This window comes from Tursiops truncatus, chromosome 3, assembly GCF_011762595.2.
Source record: "Tursiops truncatus isolate mTurTru1 chromosome 3, mTurTru1.mat.Y, whole genome shotgun sequence".
In the NCBI taxonomy this organism is placed as follows: Eukaryota; Metazoa; Chordata; class Mammalia; order Artiodactyla; family Delphinidae; genus Tursiops; species Tursiops truncatus.
In genome coordinates this window covers 159,049,922-159,065,937 of record NC_047036.1, presented here as the reverse complement: position 1 = coordinate 159,065,937, position 16,016 = coordinate 159,049,922, and the positions used below count along the sequence as shown (strand labels likewise).

The 16,016-nt window shown below is 52.4% G+C and overlaps 1 protein-coding gene and 1 pseudogene across 3 annotated transcripts; one reads left to right on the top strand and one right to left on the bottom strand.

Moving 5' to 3' along the window:
• Nucleotides 1-1,529: 1,529 nt before the first annotated feature.
• MVB12A (multivesicular body subunit 12A) lies at nt 1,530-5,250 on the bottom strand. 3 transcript variants are annotated; one of them, XR_004525994.2, is made up of 9 exons: nt 5,016-5,248; nt 4,788-4,886; nt 4,559-4,655; nt 3,436-3,562; nt 2,960-3,079; nt 2,763-2,869; nt 2,370-2,531; nt 2,099-2,155; nt 1,530-1,913 (listed from the first exon to the last, which is right to left on the bottom strand). XR_004525994.2 is itself a non-coding variant. In XM_033853893.2 (9 exons), the coding sequence occupies exons 1-9, from the start codon at nt 5,103-5,105 to the stop codon at nt 1,851-1,853; spliced, it is 822 nt and encodes a 273-aa protein (XP_033709784.1). In that variant the 5' UTR covers nt 5,106-5,242; the 3' UTR covers nt 1,530-1,850. The 3 variants fall into 3 exon arrangements, 2 of the variants coding, with proteins under 2 accessions (XP_033709784.1, XP_033709785.1); XM_033853893.2 differs by having other exon boundaries at nt 2,470-2,531; nt 5,016-5,242; XM_033853894.2 differs by lacking the exon at nt 4,788-4,886 and having other exon boundaries at nt 2,470-2,531; nt 5,016-5,250.
• Nucleotides 5,251-9,277: 4,027 nt separating this feature from the next.
• LOC101330187 (UDP-N-acetylglucosamine transporter TMEM241 pseudogene) lies at nt 9,278-10,069 on the top strand (annotated as a pseudogene).
• The last annotated feature ends 5,947 nt before the right edge of the window (nt 10,070-16,016 follow it).

Genomic DNA, 16,016 nt, shown 5'->3' with positions numbered 1-16,016 from the left:
CAGGATAGTTCACTGTCTCCACCCTCAGACTCCCAGGGCAGAGGACTCTTTTCCCTCAGATCCCTGTGCAGAGCAGTATCTCCCCCTTCAGGTCCCCAGGCCAGTGTCATTAGACACAAGTGCCTGGGTGGGTGGCACATCCCCTTGGGACCCCGTGTGACCCCTTCTGGCCAATGAGCTGTGAGCAGAACTTTGACAACGCACTTCCAGGCCAGAGCACTTGACAGCGTGAGATCCTTGCAACTACGACTAGCAGCCTGTTGCCGCCCTGCCATGGGCACGTGATGCGGATGAGAAATAAGCCTTAAGCCTTCCTACGCTGCAGAGATCTGGGGAATGTTCCTGACCTGGGCCACCCTGACGCTATGGGTACCTGGGGAAGAGAGAGTAGAAAAGGAAGCACATGCGTGGGAGAGACAGTGTGAGCCCTGGGGTGGTTCATTTCACAAATAGTTTGTGGAGTCCGTATTCGCCAATTCTCCTACTGGCTCAAATCTGTGACCCCCAGATCGATACTCACAGCGCTTTTGTGGCTATTGGTGGACACGCCCAGTGCCGGAAAAAATTTGAGTCCTCAGAGGTGCATGTTCCCAGCTGTGGTAGGACAAGGCGATGTCCTGCCTTCCTGTTCCAGCTCTGACTGTAAACAGGCATCCTTCTTGAGGTCTAGCCAGGGGCCCATTTTGCATTTTTGTGCTTTTTCATTGGTGAGTTTTGCTGTTTGCAAAGGCCCCCAAGTGTAGTGCTGAAGAGCTATCTAGTGTCCCCAGGTGCAAGAAGGCTGGGATGTGCCTCCGGAAGCAAATACTCTCCGACGAGCTTTGTTCAGACGTGAGTTCTAGGGCTGGTGGCCGTGAGTTCAACGTTAACAAATCGGCAGCATGTATATTAAACAAGGTGTCTTGAAATGCACAGAAAACAAGGTTATGTATTGATTACTTGACCAAAATGTGACTAGTGGCTTACAAAAACCTGCCTGTATCTCCCCGAGGAATACAGTATTTCCTAATTCAGTTTTCACGCTACTTTACAAGAGGTAACTACCGCAATTCATGAGTATCCACCGTTTGTGTCTACCACACAGCGGAGGAAAAGGGACGCACAGAACAGAACAGCTTGGTGGTTAAGAGAGCAGGATCTGGGTTGGAATCCCAGCTGTGAATTTAGCCGCCTCCTGCTTCGGTTTTCCTATCTGTGAAATGGCCACGCAACCAGGGCTTCCCACTGAGCTGGGGGAGGACTAAATGAGATACTGTACATCAGGTGTTGGTGAGAAGGTCCTCGAAGTATAAACGGTAGCTGTTACTATTATTACTGTTACGCGCAATGATGGAGGGGCGGGACCCGGTCTCCTCTGTGATTCGGAATCCCGGCTCAGGCACTCGCTGAGCCTCAGTTTCTCCCTCTGTAGAATGGGAGTGGTGGCAGCGCCCCCTGCCCTCCAGGATTTCACCCGCTTGCTGGGTGTGCGTCCGTCCCTGGCTCCTGCGAGCCACAAAGACCCACAGTCAGAATGGAGACTACAGACGGCCCGGACAGCGTGGTGTTTTATTTCCTGGAGGGAGGACGCCCGCGTGGCCTCCAGGCACCAGAGAGTTTTGACACAAATGACTTGAAGGCACTGGTTTCCGTCCAGCCCCTACCCCTTGCCTTGCCCATCACGGCCCGGGGGGCAGGAGACCCATCACCAAGCAGACCGCTCCCGGCCCCTCCTCCAGGGCTGCTGCTCCGCTGCGTGGCTGAGGGTCCATAATGCCTTGCGCCGCCAAGGCTCCCAAGATTCAATGCGGTGGGCAGCTGCCGGTCCGGGGCTGTCAGGCAGGGGACTCTTCCCTGGGGCCAGTGAGGGGCTAAGAGACGCTAGGGGGCAGGCGGGCAGCTGCTGTCTTCTCCACCACGAAGCCGTAGTTGTACTGGGGAGTGGGGAGTGGGGTGAGCGGAGAGCACAGAGCGAAGCAGGAGCCACTGGGGTGCCGGAGAAATGGTGGGGCAGGGGGATCTGGAGCCCTCGAGGTGGGTTATAGCTGGGAGAGAAGAGGGACCCAGGGGAGACTGGGGGGGCTGCACCCCCCAACCCCACCCCCTCCCCTGCACCCACCTCCTCCTCAATGTCCGCCAGTGACTTGATGGTCAGATCAGCGAAGGCAGAGAAGGCCTGGCAGGCAAGGGGCATGTCAGTCTCGGGCAGGGACCCCAACGTGGAACCCCCGTTCCCTCGTCTGAAAGGAGGGCCCCCTCAATATTTGCCTGAATGTCCTCTCCCCTTTCCTGCCACCATCTCTCGCCCCCAGCATCCAGCTGCTCCTCCTGACTCCCCCATTCCAGGAGACCCTCCCGCCCCCTTGCCTTGGCCTCCGGCCTCCTCTCACCCAGGAACTCCCCTCTGTGCTGAGGTGCTGGTTACACAGATGATGCTCCCTGATTCCTGTTGCCTAGAAACGCAGTGGGGAGGGGCGGACCCGGACTCACCAGGGGACCACAGCTCTTGCCCTCGAATCGGGGGTGCAGCGTGAAGGGAACCCCATCCATGGCTGAGGAAAGCAGGTGGGGGGAAGGAGCTGAGGCCCAGGGGACTTGAGGCCTGCCCGCTCCCCACCCTGAGAAGCCCATCCTGGAGGTCTCGGCTTTTCCCAGTCTTGACAGAATGGGGGAAAGCCCAGGCCTGGTCCAACCCTGCCCTTGCACCTTCCTGGCTGTACAATCTCGGGCCAGTCTAGCCCCACCCCCACCCCTGTGCCTCAATTTCCCTGCTCTGTGCTCACCTGAGATGCCGTAGAGGTTGGAGGCCTCGTAGATGGAGTCGCTCCTCCGAAGTGTAGACGCCCGAGAGCCCAGCCTCGAGAGCGTCCGCTCCGGGAAGCCACCCTTGCTGGCGGAGGCAGGATGACCCAAGTCAAAGGCCTGATAGCCACCGCCCCCCGCCCCATGGTCGCTCCCATCCCTGAGCCCGAGGACTCACCTGGGCTGGCCAGGTGGGTCCAGGGAGAGGTCTCTCATGTCTCGGCTGAGAGCTCGGGGCTTGGGCACTGGCCGCGGGGCCTTGGCCTTCTTGCACCAGATGGCGAAGCCCCCCATGTCCCTAGAGGAGGAGGAAAAGAGAGAAGGGGCTCTGGCCCAGTGTGCAGCCAGGGCTGAGAAGAGCTGCCAGGGGAAGGCAGGCCTCCGGTGACCTCACATCTCAGCCCACACGCGCGGCAACATACTAACTAGTATGATGGGTGCAGTCACCATACCGGGTGCTTCAGACACACCAACTCATTTGGTTCTCACCATCACCCTACGAGATCGGTACAACTGTCCCCACCTTAACATGTGGAAACTGAGGCACAGAGAGGTGGCAGAAGGGACAGAAGGACTCATGGGGGTCCCTGAGGGTCAGAGGGGTAGGTATGGGGGTTGGGAGGCCAAGGAAGGAGGGCTGGGGGGTGGCCCTACCCTACTCGCAGGTATCCAGGCACCGTCTTGGTTTTCCCACTCAGCCGGACGTCAAAGACAGCTGTGTCCGCGACCCCCAAGGGCACCAGCTTCACACACATGCGTTTCTTCTTGGACACGGAGGCCTCTGGGAGTGAGGGACAGGGGAATGAGAAAAGGGGAGAAGCAGGAAAGGGGTCCAAAGATGGCTCCAGGAGAATGCTCGCCAAGGTGCTGTTTAAGGCAGCCGTCTGGATGGAGCTGGGTCAGCGGTTACATCCTGAACGGTAAAGCCATAGGAGGGGAATCCATGAAGCTTTCAGGAGCCATTGGGGCAGGCTCATCTTTGGTGACATGGAGGAGCATTCATCGGGCGGCCATGGGCACCACAGTGAGGGTGGGTAGCTGTGGGATCAGACAGAACTGGACACCCATCCTGGCCCTCCAAACACACTTTCCCTCAGCCCTCTAATCCCGAGGTCAGCAAACTACAACCTATGAGCCAAATCCGTTTTTGTCTGGCTCATGAGCAAAGCATGGCTTTTACATTTTTAAAGGGGTATATATTATATATATGCAACAGGAACCATCTGGGCTGGAAAGCCTAACATATTTACTACCTGGCCCTTTACAGGAAAAGTTTGCCAAGTCCAGTACCAGTAGATATATGCTGAGAGCCAAATATAAATGACAAGACATGGAGAGGACATAAGAGGCAGGGAGAGCCTGATGGTTAGAAAGCAGAGCAGTCGGGGCTGGGAGGGCAGCTCCAGGGTAACCGGAGCCCGTGTGCAAAAGCGTGGAAGTGGAAAATAGAACTGCGCGTGGATCAGCTTAGCTACAGTGTAAGAAGAAGGCGTAGTAGTAACAGTAATAAAACAGGTCGCATTGACTGAACACTTACTCTAGAACAGAGACTGTACCAATGGCACATTTTTACGCAGGGTGGGGTACATCGTCCCGCCCTAGATCAGGCCTCTGAGTCCTCAGCCAACACTGTCATTACCCAGTGCATCAAGGGGGCAGCCAAAATTCAAAAATCGCATGCCTGTGGTCCCTCCATTCCTTTCCTGGACCCTCCCCGCAGAGACGCGAACGTGCCCCTGACCCCCCACCCCACTCCCGCCTTCGACAGGGTACTCACTGGAGTCCAGGGGGTCGCAGACCGGAAAGAATCCCGGCGGAAGGGGGCTCTTGTCCACCAGGACCTGGATATCGACCACCACGTTCTCCTGTGGATTCTGGCGGGGGGGGGGGAGGGGATACATCGAGAATCACTCAGCAGCAGGGACCGTGTGCCTAGCATAGAGCTCAGCGAATGGACAAAGGGGAGTGGGAGGACCCCGGGGACTCCGAAGGTGAGGGCCCCTTACCTCTAGGCTGCCCAAAGGATTGAGACACAGGAAGTAGCCGGATTTCTGCCCGAAAGTCTTGCCGAAGCTGGCGGGCGCCCCCTCCACAGTGCAGGAGATCTACAGCGCGGATGCGGGTCAGCGCCAGGCTCTTACCCGGCCGCAGCCGACTCTGCCCCCATTCAACCCCCGGCCCCTGGTGTCGCCGCCTCTCTCCCTGTTCGTCCCTGGTCCCCTGACATTGCTCACCGCACTGAACCCCCGCGGCGGGGGCCCCGAGGCCGACGACCAGGCCAAACCAGCCAACGGGGCCGCGTCGGCCCCGGACCCCGGATCCATCCTCCAAGCCAAGCACCGAAGGCGGGGGACGGCCTCTGACCTCGTAGCCGCAGCTGGACTTCGGAGTTCGGGCAAGAGTCTGAACTACAACTCCCAGACGGCCTTGCAAGACCGGGGGCCCGGAAGCGCCGTATGAGCGTGCCGGGGAAGCCGCCGGCCAAACGCGTAGGGACAAGCAGCCACACCCTTCAGGCCCACCCTCCCCGCCCCACAACCCCCCAACCCCACGGTGGGCCTTTGAGCGACGTTTGCGGAAAACTGTCTCGCTTTCTTCTCACGCCCAGCAACTTCTGCCGGAAATGTCTCGCTAGCTGCAAACCAAAACTACATTCCCCAGAATTCCTTGCGGTATCAGCCTCTACTCCAGAGATACGGTCGGTGTTTCACGGAAATTGGGGGGAGAAATATGAAAAACTCGCAATTCTAGCTCCAGGAGGTCATCCGAAAGGACACTTTCATGTGTTATGCTGCGATTAGTTTAACGAAAAATACGGACCAACTTGAGCCATGAAATCTTGGTGTAACTTGAGGAATTATTCACAGATACAATTCGTTTCTTTTTAATGTTATAAAAGCATTTAGCATGGCTACATGCTTTTACACGCCTCAGGGGGAAATATGGAAAACTAGGGAAGAGAATATTATCTACTCCTGTATATTTTCCAGTTTTTTACAATATCCTGGGTTAGCCCACTGCCTGTTTTTTGTACCACCTGTGAGAAAAAAAAAATAATGGTTTTTATATTTGTGATGAAATAAAATTGTTTTTAAGGCAGGACAAAAAAACTTTTAACATAAAATTCTCTCTGCCGTTTGGGCCACTACCTGCTCCCCTTTAGCGTGCATTGTGCATCTGCATTATCCTTAACACAGTCGTGCCTGCTTGAAAGAAAAGAGCTTCCGGCGCCAGGAAGGTTGCTCCTTAGGAAATAACATTTCTTTCTCAATCCTGTAAAGGGTCATGATAACCCACTACTCACCTTGTATGTGCAGATCTGGACTACGTAAACTGTCAAAACCTTGACTCAAAAACTATACAACTGTGCTTTGACCTCTAACCGGTGGAACAGTCCTCAGAACTTTCTGAAAGACTTTCTTTCACTTTACAATCTCAAGACTATGGGGTCCCCTTGAAGTACCCCATTATTCCCACTGCTTAGGAGGAATGTTGGTTCCCAACCCCAGGAGTTCCCCAGGTGAAATTTGAAACTGACCCCCATACACAGAAGGCAAGGAGAAACCAAAGAAAGAGGCAGACCACTCCGGATTTGTAGGTGGCAGGTTTAACAAACGAGGGAACTTATATACGAGGCTTGTCTCAGGCAGCCACAAGATGAATAGATCTCCACACTGAGATAGGAAAGGGGCAGGGCACAACCTTTAAAAGAATGACATAGCCATTGAGGACACGACATAAACTGGTTATGATCTCGGAGAGACGGCAGTGAGTGGTCCTGAAGAGAGATCTCAGTTCCCTGCCCAGGAATTGAACCTGGGTAGCCTGGATGAAAACCAGGAATCCTAGCCACTATACCACCAGGGGCTAGAGACTAGAAGCAAAGGGGCCCTGGCTGTTTCCCCCGTTTGAAAGCAGGAATGTTTCAAGGAGGCAAAAATTGTAAAAACAGGTACAAAGTTTATTATTAGAGACAATAATATTATTATTATTAGACAATATTATTATTACACCGTGGTGTATGGGAGGGCACACAGAGAAGAAGTTTATTTATTTAAATCAGGCAGAAATACAGAATACACAGAAAGCTAGGCAGAAATACACACCTAGAGAGAAAGGGTATGGGCCACCTCTCTAATGAGGAAGAGTGCAGTAAAGAGCTGATACAAATCCCTTATATAGGACAGTCCTTCCGGGTCTTTGTTTATCTTTGGCCAATTATCTCATTTCTTTTCCCACATCTGACCTGTTCTAGGTCACTCCCCAACATGCGTGCACAACTTTCTGCTAAGATGGATCCCACCGCAAAGGCCTGTGGGTGCATGTCCACACTTATGGGGTGGTGCCCCCTCCCTTTTTGACCCCCAAGGAGCCTTCCTGAGCATGTGCAGACAGGGAAGTTTTCCTTAACCTCAGGAGTTGTCATCTTATCTCTTTACTTCAGCAGAGCTCAGCTTCTGCCACCAGCTTTGTCCTTGGAGTGTCTGGGTGAGAACAAAGCTTCAATTTTACTCCACTTGACAAACACCAGCTGTCCAGCCCAGGGGCCCATCTATCTCCTACCTCAGTTAGAACCAACTAGGTCCAAGATGGCAGAGGAGTCGACTTCCACTAGACCTTGAGCCTCAGTATACACTAATTGTAATACATCAGTAAGCTAAATGTCACACCCACAGGCGCCCTGACAGTTCTGAGGCCTACCGTAAAAGGCCAAAAAGTTGGCGGTGGCCCAATTCCTGGAAATCCCCTCCCCTTCCCCAAAATAGTTGGAATAATCTTCGCACTCATTAACCTATGAAATTACCCACCCCTATAAAAACTGACAACCCCATATCCTGGGGCCTCTTGCCTTCTGAGATGGCCCACACTCTGTCTATGGCATGTGTTTCTCCCTGAATAAACCTTCTTTCACTTTACTATGGCTCGCTCTTGAATTCTTTCCTGTGCAAAGCCAAGAACCCACACTTGGTGGCCGTCCCAGGGACTCACCTAAGACCTGGGATGTGACCATCCTCTCATACCCCACTTTCTCTCTTGCAGCAACACTGCTTACCAGAATCTTAAAAGTTTATATAAAGATCTTAACAGGATTCAGTCGCATATACCGTTCAGATTTTCTGAACAACACTTTACTCTCTCAAGGCTGCATCCTTGAAAATGGCTCCCTTTGTGAGAACAGTGGGTGGAACATACATTCCAAGGATGGAGAGGGGGTGAGGGGCCTCTGGTTCCCTGGGTCCACCTCGAGGGTCAACTGGTAGCCACGTCCTCTCAATGACCTCCTCCTGAAACGGAGCAGGACCCTGTAGTCGATCCTTCCCCATGTCCTCAGCCTGCCTTTTGTTTGTGGAAAAATTTTAGTCGAAGAATAAATTTAATCAGAAAATGTAGAAACAAAGGAAAACAGTCTAGCAAGATTAAATAATAATAGTTTAGTCACTAAGCATAGTCAAGGACTTTTAGTTCCTTCTCAAGGGCTATAGATAATATTCTGAGCCATATCCTGTGAGCTGTCTTGTAGATACCGAACCCCCCCACCAGGTGGAAGAAGTTAACTACATGATGACCAGACTGCAGCCAGGACCTAAGCTGCTCCAATTTTCGCAATTCCAAGAACTGGCCTCAAAGAAATGGGAGCAAACCCTGGAGCTGAAGATTAACTGTACTTAAAACAATCAAGATGATGCTGGTCAGACCACCGCATGACCAATTTCAAGAGGACTGTGAGAGCTGACTGTGCAGTTTCTGCATGTAGCCCCTGCATGCAGGGACCTCAAAGGGAGTTGGCCTTTGGACAGGAGTCCATCCTCCCCGCCCCCCCCCCCCCCCCCCCCCCCCCCCCCCGTTGCCGGCCTCCAAAATAAAGCAAACTTTCCTTTCCACCAACCTTGTCTCTTTATTGGCTTTTGAGCAGTGAGCAGTCAGACCCCACTCTTGGTTACACTCCAACACTCCGCCCCTCATGACCAGCTCTTACAATTTCACATGGCCCCCCTCTTCCACGATATGCACTGAGTAGTCAGCCAGGGATTGCATTAGCATTGGAGGTGGCTCGTTAGGCGCCTATGTGGCTCTGGAGGCAGATAGCACAGAGGCAACATAGGTACCTGGGAGAGGAAACACAGATTAAGATAAGGATGCCCAAAACAAGTAACAATTTTTCCCACCAAGAGCCCCATTGAGGCAGGAGATAGATGGGCTCCAGGCTGGACATTTACAACTAGCCTTCTGTTTACATTTCCTGAGGCAAGAGGCAGGTGGGCTCCAGGCTAGATATTTACAACTGGCCTCCCGTTTGCACTTTGAGATGGAAATAAAGGTAAATAGTTGGATTTTGTCTCCTGCGGGCACTTTAAGATAACAGTTATGGCAGGGACAGAGAGAGGCTATACCCTGTTTAAGTAAAAGATCAAGAGGTTGGCCACTGGGTGGTCCGGCTTGCGCGGAGGCCCTGGGACTCCCGCGGGTTCCCCGGGGAAGCGGCGCAAATTGACAGATGTGCGAGAGGCGGTTCCTGGTCGGCCTCACGTTTTGTACCTGCTACCTGGCTTCTTACCTCACGAACAAGTATGTCCTGTCTGTCTTGAAATTCACCTACCCTACGTTATTCCAAGGGTGGCAGGCTTTAATTGGTGGACTTTTGCTTCATGTGTCATGGAAACTGGGCTGGGCAGAGATCAACAGCGGTTCAAGATCTGATGTTTTCACATGGCTTCCTGCTTCAGTGCTGTTTGTGGGTATCACCTATGCTGGTTCCAGGGCACTGTCCAGACTGGCCATTCCTATGTTTCTCATTTTGCATAATGTAGCCAAAGTTATCATCTGTGGGCACCAGAAATGTTTTCAGAAAGAGAAAACATCTCCTGCAAAGATCTGTAGTGCCCCCTTCCTCCTGGCTGCCGCAGGGTGTCTGCTCTTCAGTGACTCCCAGTTTCATCCAGATGCTTATTTCTGGGCTGTAATTCACTTATGCTGCATAGGGGCTTATAAGATACTACAGAAATCCCAGAAACCCAACGCGTTAAGTGACACTGACCAGCAGTACTTAAACTATCTATTCAGTGTGGTGCTCCTGGCATATGCATCTCACCCCACAGGGGATCTCCTCAGCGTCCTGGACTTTCTGTTCCTGTATTTCTATAGATTCCATGGCAGCTACTGTGCCAGTGGATTTTTAGGATTCTTTCTCACGTTCAGCACAGTGAAGCTAAAATGCCTTATGACCCCAGAGCAGTGTGCAACCTGGATTTTCTTTGCTAAGGGGCTTCCTTGGTGGCACAGTGGTTAAGAATCCACCTACCAATGCAGGGGACGCGGGTTTGAGCCCTGGTCTGGGAAGATCCCACCTCCTGTGGAGCAACTAAGCCCGTGTGCCACAGCTACCGAGCCTGTGTTCTAGAGTTCGTTAGCCACAACTACTGAGCCCGCATGCCGCAACTACTGAAGCCCACGCGCCTAGAGCCCGTGCTCTGCAACAAGCCACCACAATGAGAAGCCTGCGCACCGCAACAGAGAGTAGCCCCCGCTCGCCGCAACTAGACAAAAGCCTGCGCGCGGCAACGAAAACCCAATGCAAGCCCCCAAAATATAAATAAATAAAACACCAAACAGAAAAAAAAAAGGAAAAGAACTTGGCCACTTCCCTGGTGGTCCAGTGGTAAAGAATCTGTCTTCCAATGCAGGGGACGTGGGTTCAATCCCTTGTCAGGGAACTAAGATCCCACATGTCGCAGGGCAATGAAACCCACACAACACAACTACCGCGCTCGCGCACCTCAACTGGAGAGACCACGTGCCGCAAACTACAGACAGAGCCCACGTGCACGAGAAATAAGCCCGCACACCACAACAAAAGATCCCACATGCCTCAACGAAGATCCTACATGCCACAACTAAGACCCAACGCAGCCAGAAATAAATTAAAAAATAATAAATCTTTAAAAAAAGTAGATCGGGCTTCCCTGGTGGCGCAGTGGTTGAGAGTCCGCCTGCCGATGCAGGGGACAAGGGTTCGTGCCCCGGTCTGGGAAGATCCCACGTGCCGCGGAGCGGCTGGGCCCGTGAGCCATGGCCGCTGAGCCTGCGCGTCTGGAGCCTGCGCTCCGCAATGGGAGAGGCCACAACAGTGAGAGGCCCGCGTACCGCAAAAAAAAAAAAAAAAAGTAGATCAAGAGGTCACATATTTCCCATCCTTGGGGCAAGAAAGACACTGCACATGCGTTAAAAGGCTCCTTGGGGCGTCAAAAGGCAGGGGATAGGGACCTCCCTGGTGGTCCAGTGGGTAAAACTCCACACTCGCAATGCAGGGGGCCCGGGTTCAATCCCTGGTCAGGGAACTAGATCTCGCATGCATGCCACAACTAAGAGTTTGCATGCCACAACTAAGAAGTCCACATGCTGCAACGAAGAAGTCCGCATGCTGCAACTAAAGATCCCGTGTGCCTCAACAAATATCCCCCCTGCCGCATCTAAGACCCAGTGCGGCCAAAATAAATAAATAATAAATAAATAACTTTTTTTTAAAGAGGGGCGGCCAGGGGACACCAGACCATAATAAGTCATGTCAATTCCCCGCCCCCATCCCGCCAGAGGCCCTCGTGTTAGAATCCATCTTGTCTGAGGGCTGTGTGCACCTACGGAGGGTCCTGAGGCAAATCAGCCATGGGCCCAAAGGTGATTGGCCAGAGGGGAAACTAAGACCAGAAGACTGTCCCCTTATAAAGAATTGAAACTTCCCAAAGGCTCGACTCTCTTGTGAGTTCACCCGTCCATCTGTACTCTGCTTTTCTAATAGATGCTTTACTTTCCTTTCTACCTTCCATCTCCTTGTCAGAATGTTCTCTTTTAAAGGCAGACAAAGACTGGGGCCCAGACTCTAGCCACAGTCCCTCGTGGTCTAGTGGTTAGGACTTGGCACTCTCACCACCACGACCAGGGGTCAAGCCTTGGTCAGGGAACTAAGATCTCACTTCAAGCTGTGGCTCACTGCCAGCTATACCGCTCACTGCTGTGTGTGTTCGAAATCACCATGATCTGAACCACTGATTTCTTGAGTCCCTGAGGCTGGGGGTCACTCAGGGCATTCACTGTGTCCTCATGTGCTTTAATAAAGATGCTACACTAGCAGACTCATCGGGTATGAACACACAACATTCTGCTTGGATAACGGCCCAGGTGCCTCCTTGCAAGGCAGTAGTGATGTCCAAGGCCATCTTATTTTGGAGGACAGCTCTTCTCATTTAAGGATGGCTGGGTGTATTGACTAAGGGCTTCTATGTGTGCTCTAACGTCCTCCAGGCCAATAGAGGGAATAAAGACAGCGGCCAAATGATCGCACCAGTGGAAAACAGAACATGCCCGCCTGGGAGATAGCAGATGAGGGGGGGGAAGTTGGCAACTTTTGTTACTGTAGGGTGGATTCTCCCCATACCCAGGGTGTAGTAGCCCAACCATCCAGGTGGAAGCCACAGCCAAAGGGTTTTCCCACACATCACTGGGTCCTGTTTAGGGTTACCCAATACATATGTGGGTGACGTGACCAGTCAGTGCCAGACCAGTTGCTGTTCTTTAATATGACAGGATACCTGCACAGTTCCAATGGTGTCCTCCCCATATTCCTGGTACAACTGGGTGGGTTCTGTTGAAAGTGTTTTTTCTGTTCCCGACATAGGGGTGCCTAGGTGCTCAAGTATCCCTAACCCGGGGTAAGCCACATGAATCCATTCCAAATCTGAGCGTTGCCACCCATGCTTCTGATGGTGGTGCTTTTAGGACCTTTCTGGTCAGCGGTTGGCTGGGCTGCCTGTGTTGATTGATTGACAGAAAAAGAATACCCATGTCCAGTGTTACTGACGGTTTGTGCCCCAGGCAATATTGGTAATATCAGATGAATTAAGAGCATTCATCCTAATTTGTTTTTTTCTGTAATGTCGCATACTGCTTTAGTGCCTTCTTATCTCGTTACTGGAGTGTTGGTACCCACCATGACGATCCCAATGAACTAGAGAGGAGCAGCTGCCCACATACCCAACAGCTGGATTGATTGCTGGGCGTATCTGTGGGCCCACTGTAGGAAGGTATTTCCATCATGTCCCCATCCTGTGACCGAACACCATAGGAACAGCAGAAGTCTAAGGTCAAAAAGACAGATTAGGGGCTTCCCTGGTGGCGCAGTGGTTGAGAGTCCGCCTGCCGATGCAGGGGACACGGGTTCGTGCCCCGGTCCGGGAGGATCCCACATGCCGCGGAGCGGCTGGGCCCGTGAGCCATGGCCGCTGAGCCTGCGCGTCCGGAGCCTGTGCTCCGCAACGGGAGAGGCCACAGCAGTGAGAGGCCCGCGTACCGCAAAAAACAAACAAACAAGCAAACGAAAAACAGATGATTTAGTAGGAACTGGTACTGGGAGGTCTTCCCTTCTAGAAGAATTACACCTGTGGCCTGATCCTTAGATGTTAACATGGCTGCAGCTTTAGGAACTTGACCTGGTTGTACATAGCATATATGTTGGCCAGCAGAGGCAGCGCTGTCAGGCGCGAGATGGACTGGGGGTGGGATATGTCAGACCAGGACCACCACCTTGTCGTCCGTCTCAGTGGTACGTGTTCCATTCCAGGGACAGCGCATTTCCATGGGCGCAGCTTGCAGCAGGACAATAGGATTCCTCCTCACCTGGGGATGTGAACTAACTCACCCATCCCCGTGGGACGCCCCACTGCAAAGTCCGGTAGACGACGTCTGTCTCAGGTGTGATGGGGCTTGGTGATCTCAGCCGCACAGCGTGGTGATCCACCATGATGAGAGTCGAGCCAGTGGCTGTCTCCCGTCACTTCCGTAACTTTACAGTGTCAGGTGTCTTGGCAGGGCTCCCCAGTCTGGCATACGAGGCAACAGGCCCTATTGGTCAATCATTTAAATGTCTTAAAGCCGGGGCTTCCCTGGTGGCACAGTGGTTGAGAGTCCGCCTGCCGATGCAGGGAACACGGGTTCGTGCCCCGGTCCGGGAAGGTCCCACATGCCGCGGAGCGGCTGGGCCCGTGAGCCATGGCCGCTGAGCCTGCGCTCCGCAACAGTGAGAGGCCCGCGTACAGAAAAAAAAAAAAAATGTCTTAAAGCCTGCGATAGTACTTTAGTCGAATCGGCCAAGGTGGTTTTACCTGTTAGTCATTTAATCTGCTGCTTTAAAATCCCATCCTTCTTTCCTACCAACCCTGCTGCCTGTGGCTTTTAGGGGAAATGGAACTTCCGTTCCACATCATGTGCTTTTGCCTAATCTTGCACAACGTGACCCTTAAAATGTAACCCCCGGTCACTGTCTTTTCGAAGAGGGTATCTGTACTCCGCTTCTCTAATCCCCTAATGGTGGCAACCCGGCTTGGGCAGCCACAGGAGAAAGCTTGGGTTAGGCTAGATGCCGTGTCCACGTAAACCAAGACATTTAGAACCCTCGCTTGGAGGGAGGGGGCCAATATAATCAATTTGCCAATCCCTCACTGGTTGGGAACTCCAGTGGATGGCGCCAGAGTCCTGTGGCAGTTGCCTGGGTGTTGTTTAGAACACACATGCTGTTATGGCGTTAACCAAGTCACTTTATTTCAAGGGCAAGCCAGCATCCTTGGCAATATGCCATCCCAGTCAGGGACTGCGGTGGCTGCAGTTCCTATGCGCCCAATCTGCTGTATCTACGGAGGGGTCCACTAGGGCTCATACTGGGCTAGAGCATCAGCTCCCCATTTGCCAGGGGGCGTCAGCACCTTAAGAACCAGGGACATGGAAAACAGTGAGGGCTGCCTCAGGCTGTTGGAAGCGAACCCAAATGTCTCTCCACATATCCTCACCCCAGAAGGACTTATTCACGATCATCTACCCCTTGGCTTCCCGTTGTCCAAGCCATAGGGTTAATCTCTTCAGAACAGTCCAACTATCAGTGCAAAGGTTAGCAAACAGCCTGGGCTCCTGAGTGTTCCCCAGCCAAATCGCTCTGAATTCAGCCCACGGGCTGCTGCAGTTCGCTTGTCATCCAGATGGTGTCAGTGTTGGGCTGAATAACCACTACCATCCCTGTCACCGGTTGCCCGACTAGACCTGTAGGTGAAGCAGGCATCAGCAGGAATCTCCCCGACCTCCTCTCTACAGGTTGCAGGGGCTACACAGGAATAGAGGCGGTGGGAGCAGCGGGTGTTTGGAGGATCTACATACTCTACAACGCCTGGGAGCGCTCGCATTTCTAGAGAGAGTGGGCTGGCCGACCGGGTGCTCTTCTGCTGCGCAAAACGCAGTCACTCAGTCAACGTGGGAGTCTGAGCCATGGCAGAGGTGGGTCAATGGAGCGTATTGTCAATACACCCCTTGATAAGAAGGGATGTTATTACCATGATATGCTGGTTTTCGCGAGATGTCCTATCTAACCCAAACTCAAATGATAGCCCTGCTTGGGAGATGCCCAGAGCTTTCAACTGCTTCACTAGTATTTTTTGCCTTCTCAACGGCAGCTTGTTGCTCTAATCCCCACATGCCCTTTCTTTACTTTAAAGCTGGTATAAAGGATGGAGACACCACTATATATAGGAAGGGTAACAACAAGGTCCTACTGTCTAGCACAGGGAACTATATTCAATCTCCAGTAATAAACCATAATGGAAAAGAACATGAAAAAGGATATATAGATATATGTATAACTGAGTCACTTTGGGTACAGTAGAAATTGACACAACATTGTAAATCAACTATACTTCAATAAAATTTTTCTAAAAAGGATGGAGGCGTTGCATCAGGTGGGGAATAAAAGTCCTCCAAAACCCCCAAACCCTTATGAAAGCTTGGACCTCTTTCAGATTCTTAGGGGTTGGTTGCCCCTTATCAATCATGGCTTCTGGGACAATGTACCTCTCACCCAACCAAATGACTCCCAGAAGCTTTACGGTGGTGCCTGGGACTTGAGTTTCCTGTGGGTTCATCCACATCATCGTCTCCCTCACAGATGTTCCAGCAAAATCTGCAGAGTGTCCTGCAGCAGACGCAAGTGTTTACCTGTCAACATTATATTATCAATGTAATGGGCTCATTTTAGTGATGTGGGGAAGGAGAACAGGGACAGATCTGGGGCTCCCATCCCATGACATATGGTGGGGCTGTGCAGGTAGCCTTGGGGAAGTGCTTGAAACGTCCATTGTTGCCCCTCCCACTTGGAGGCAAATCGATCTTGTGACTCAGTGGCCGGGGGTAGATTGAAAAAAAGC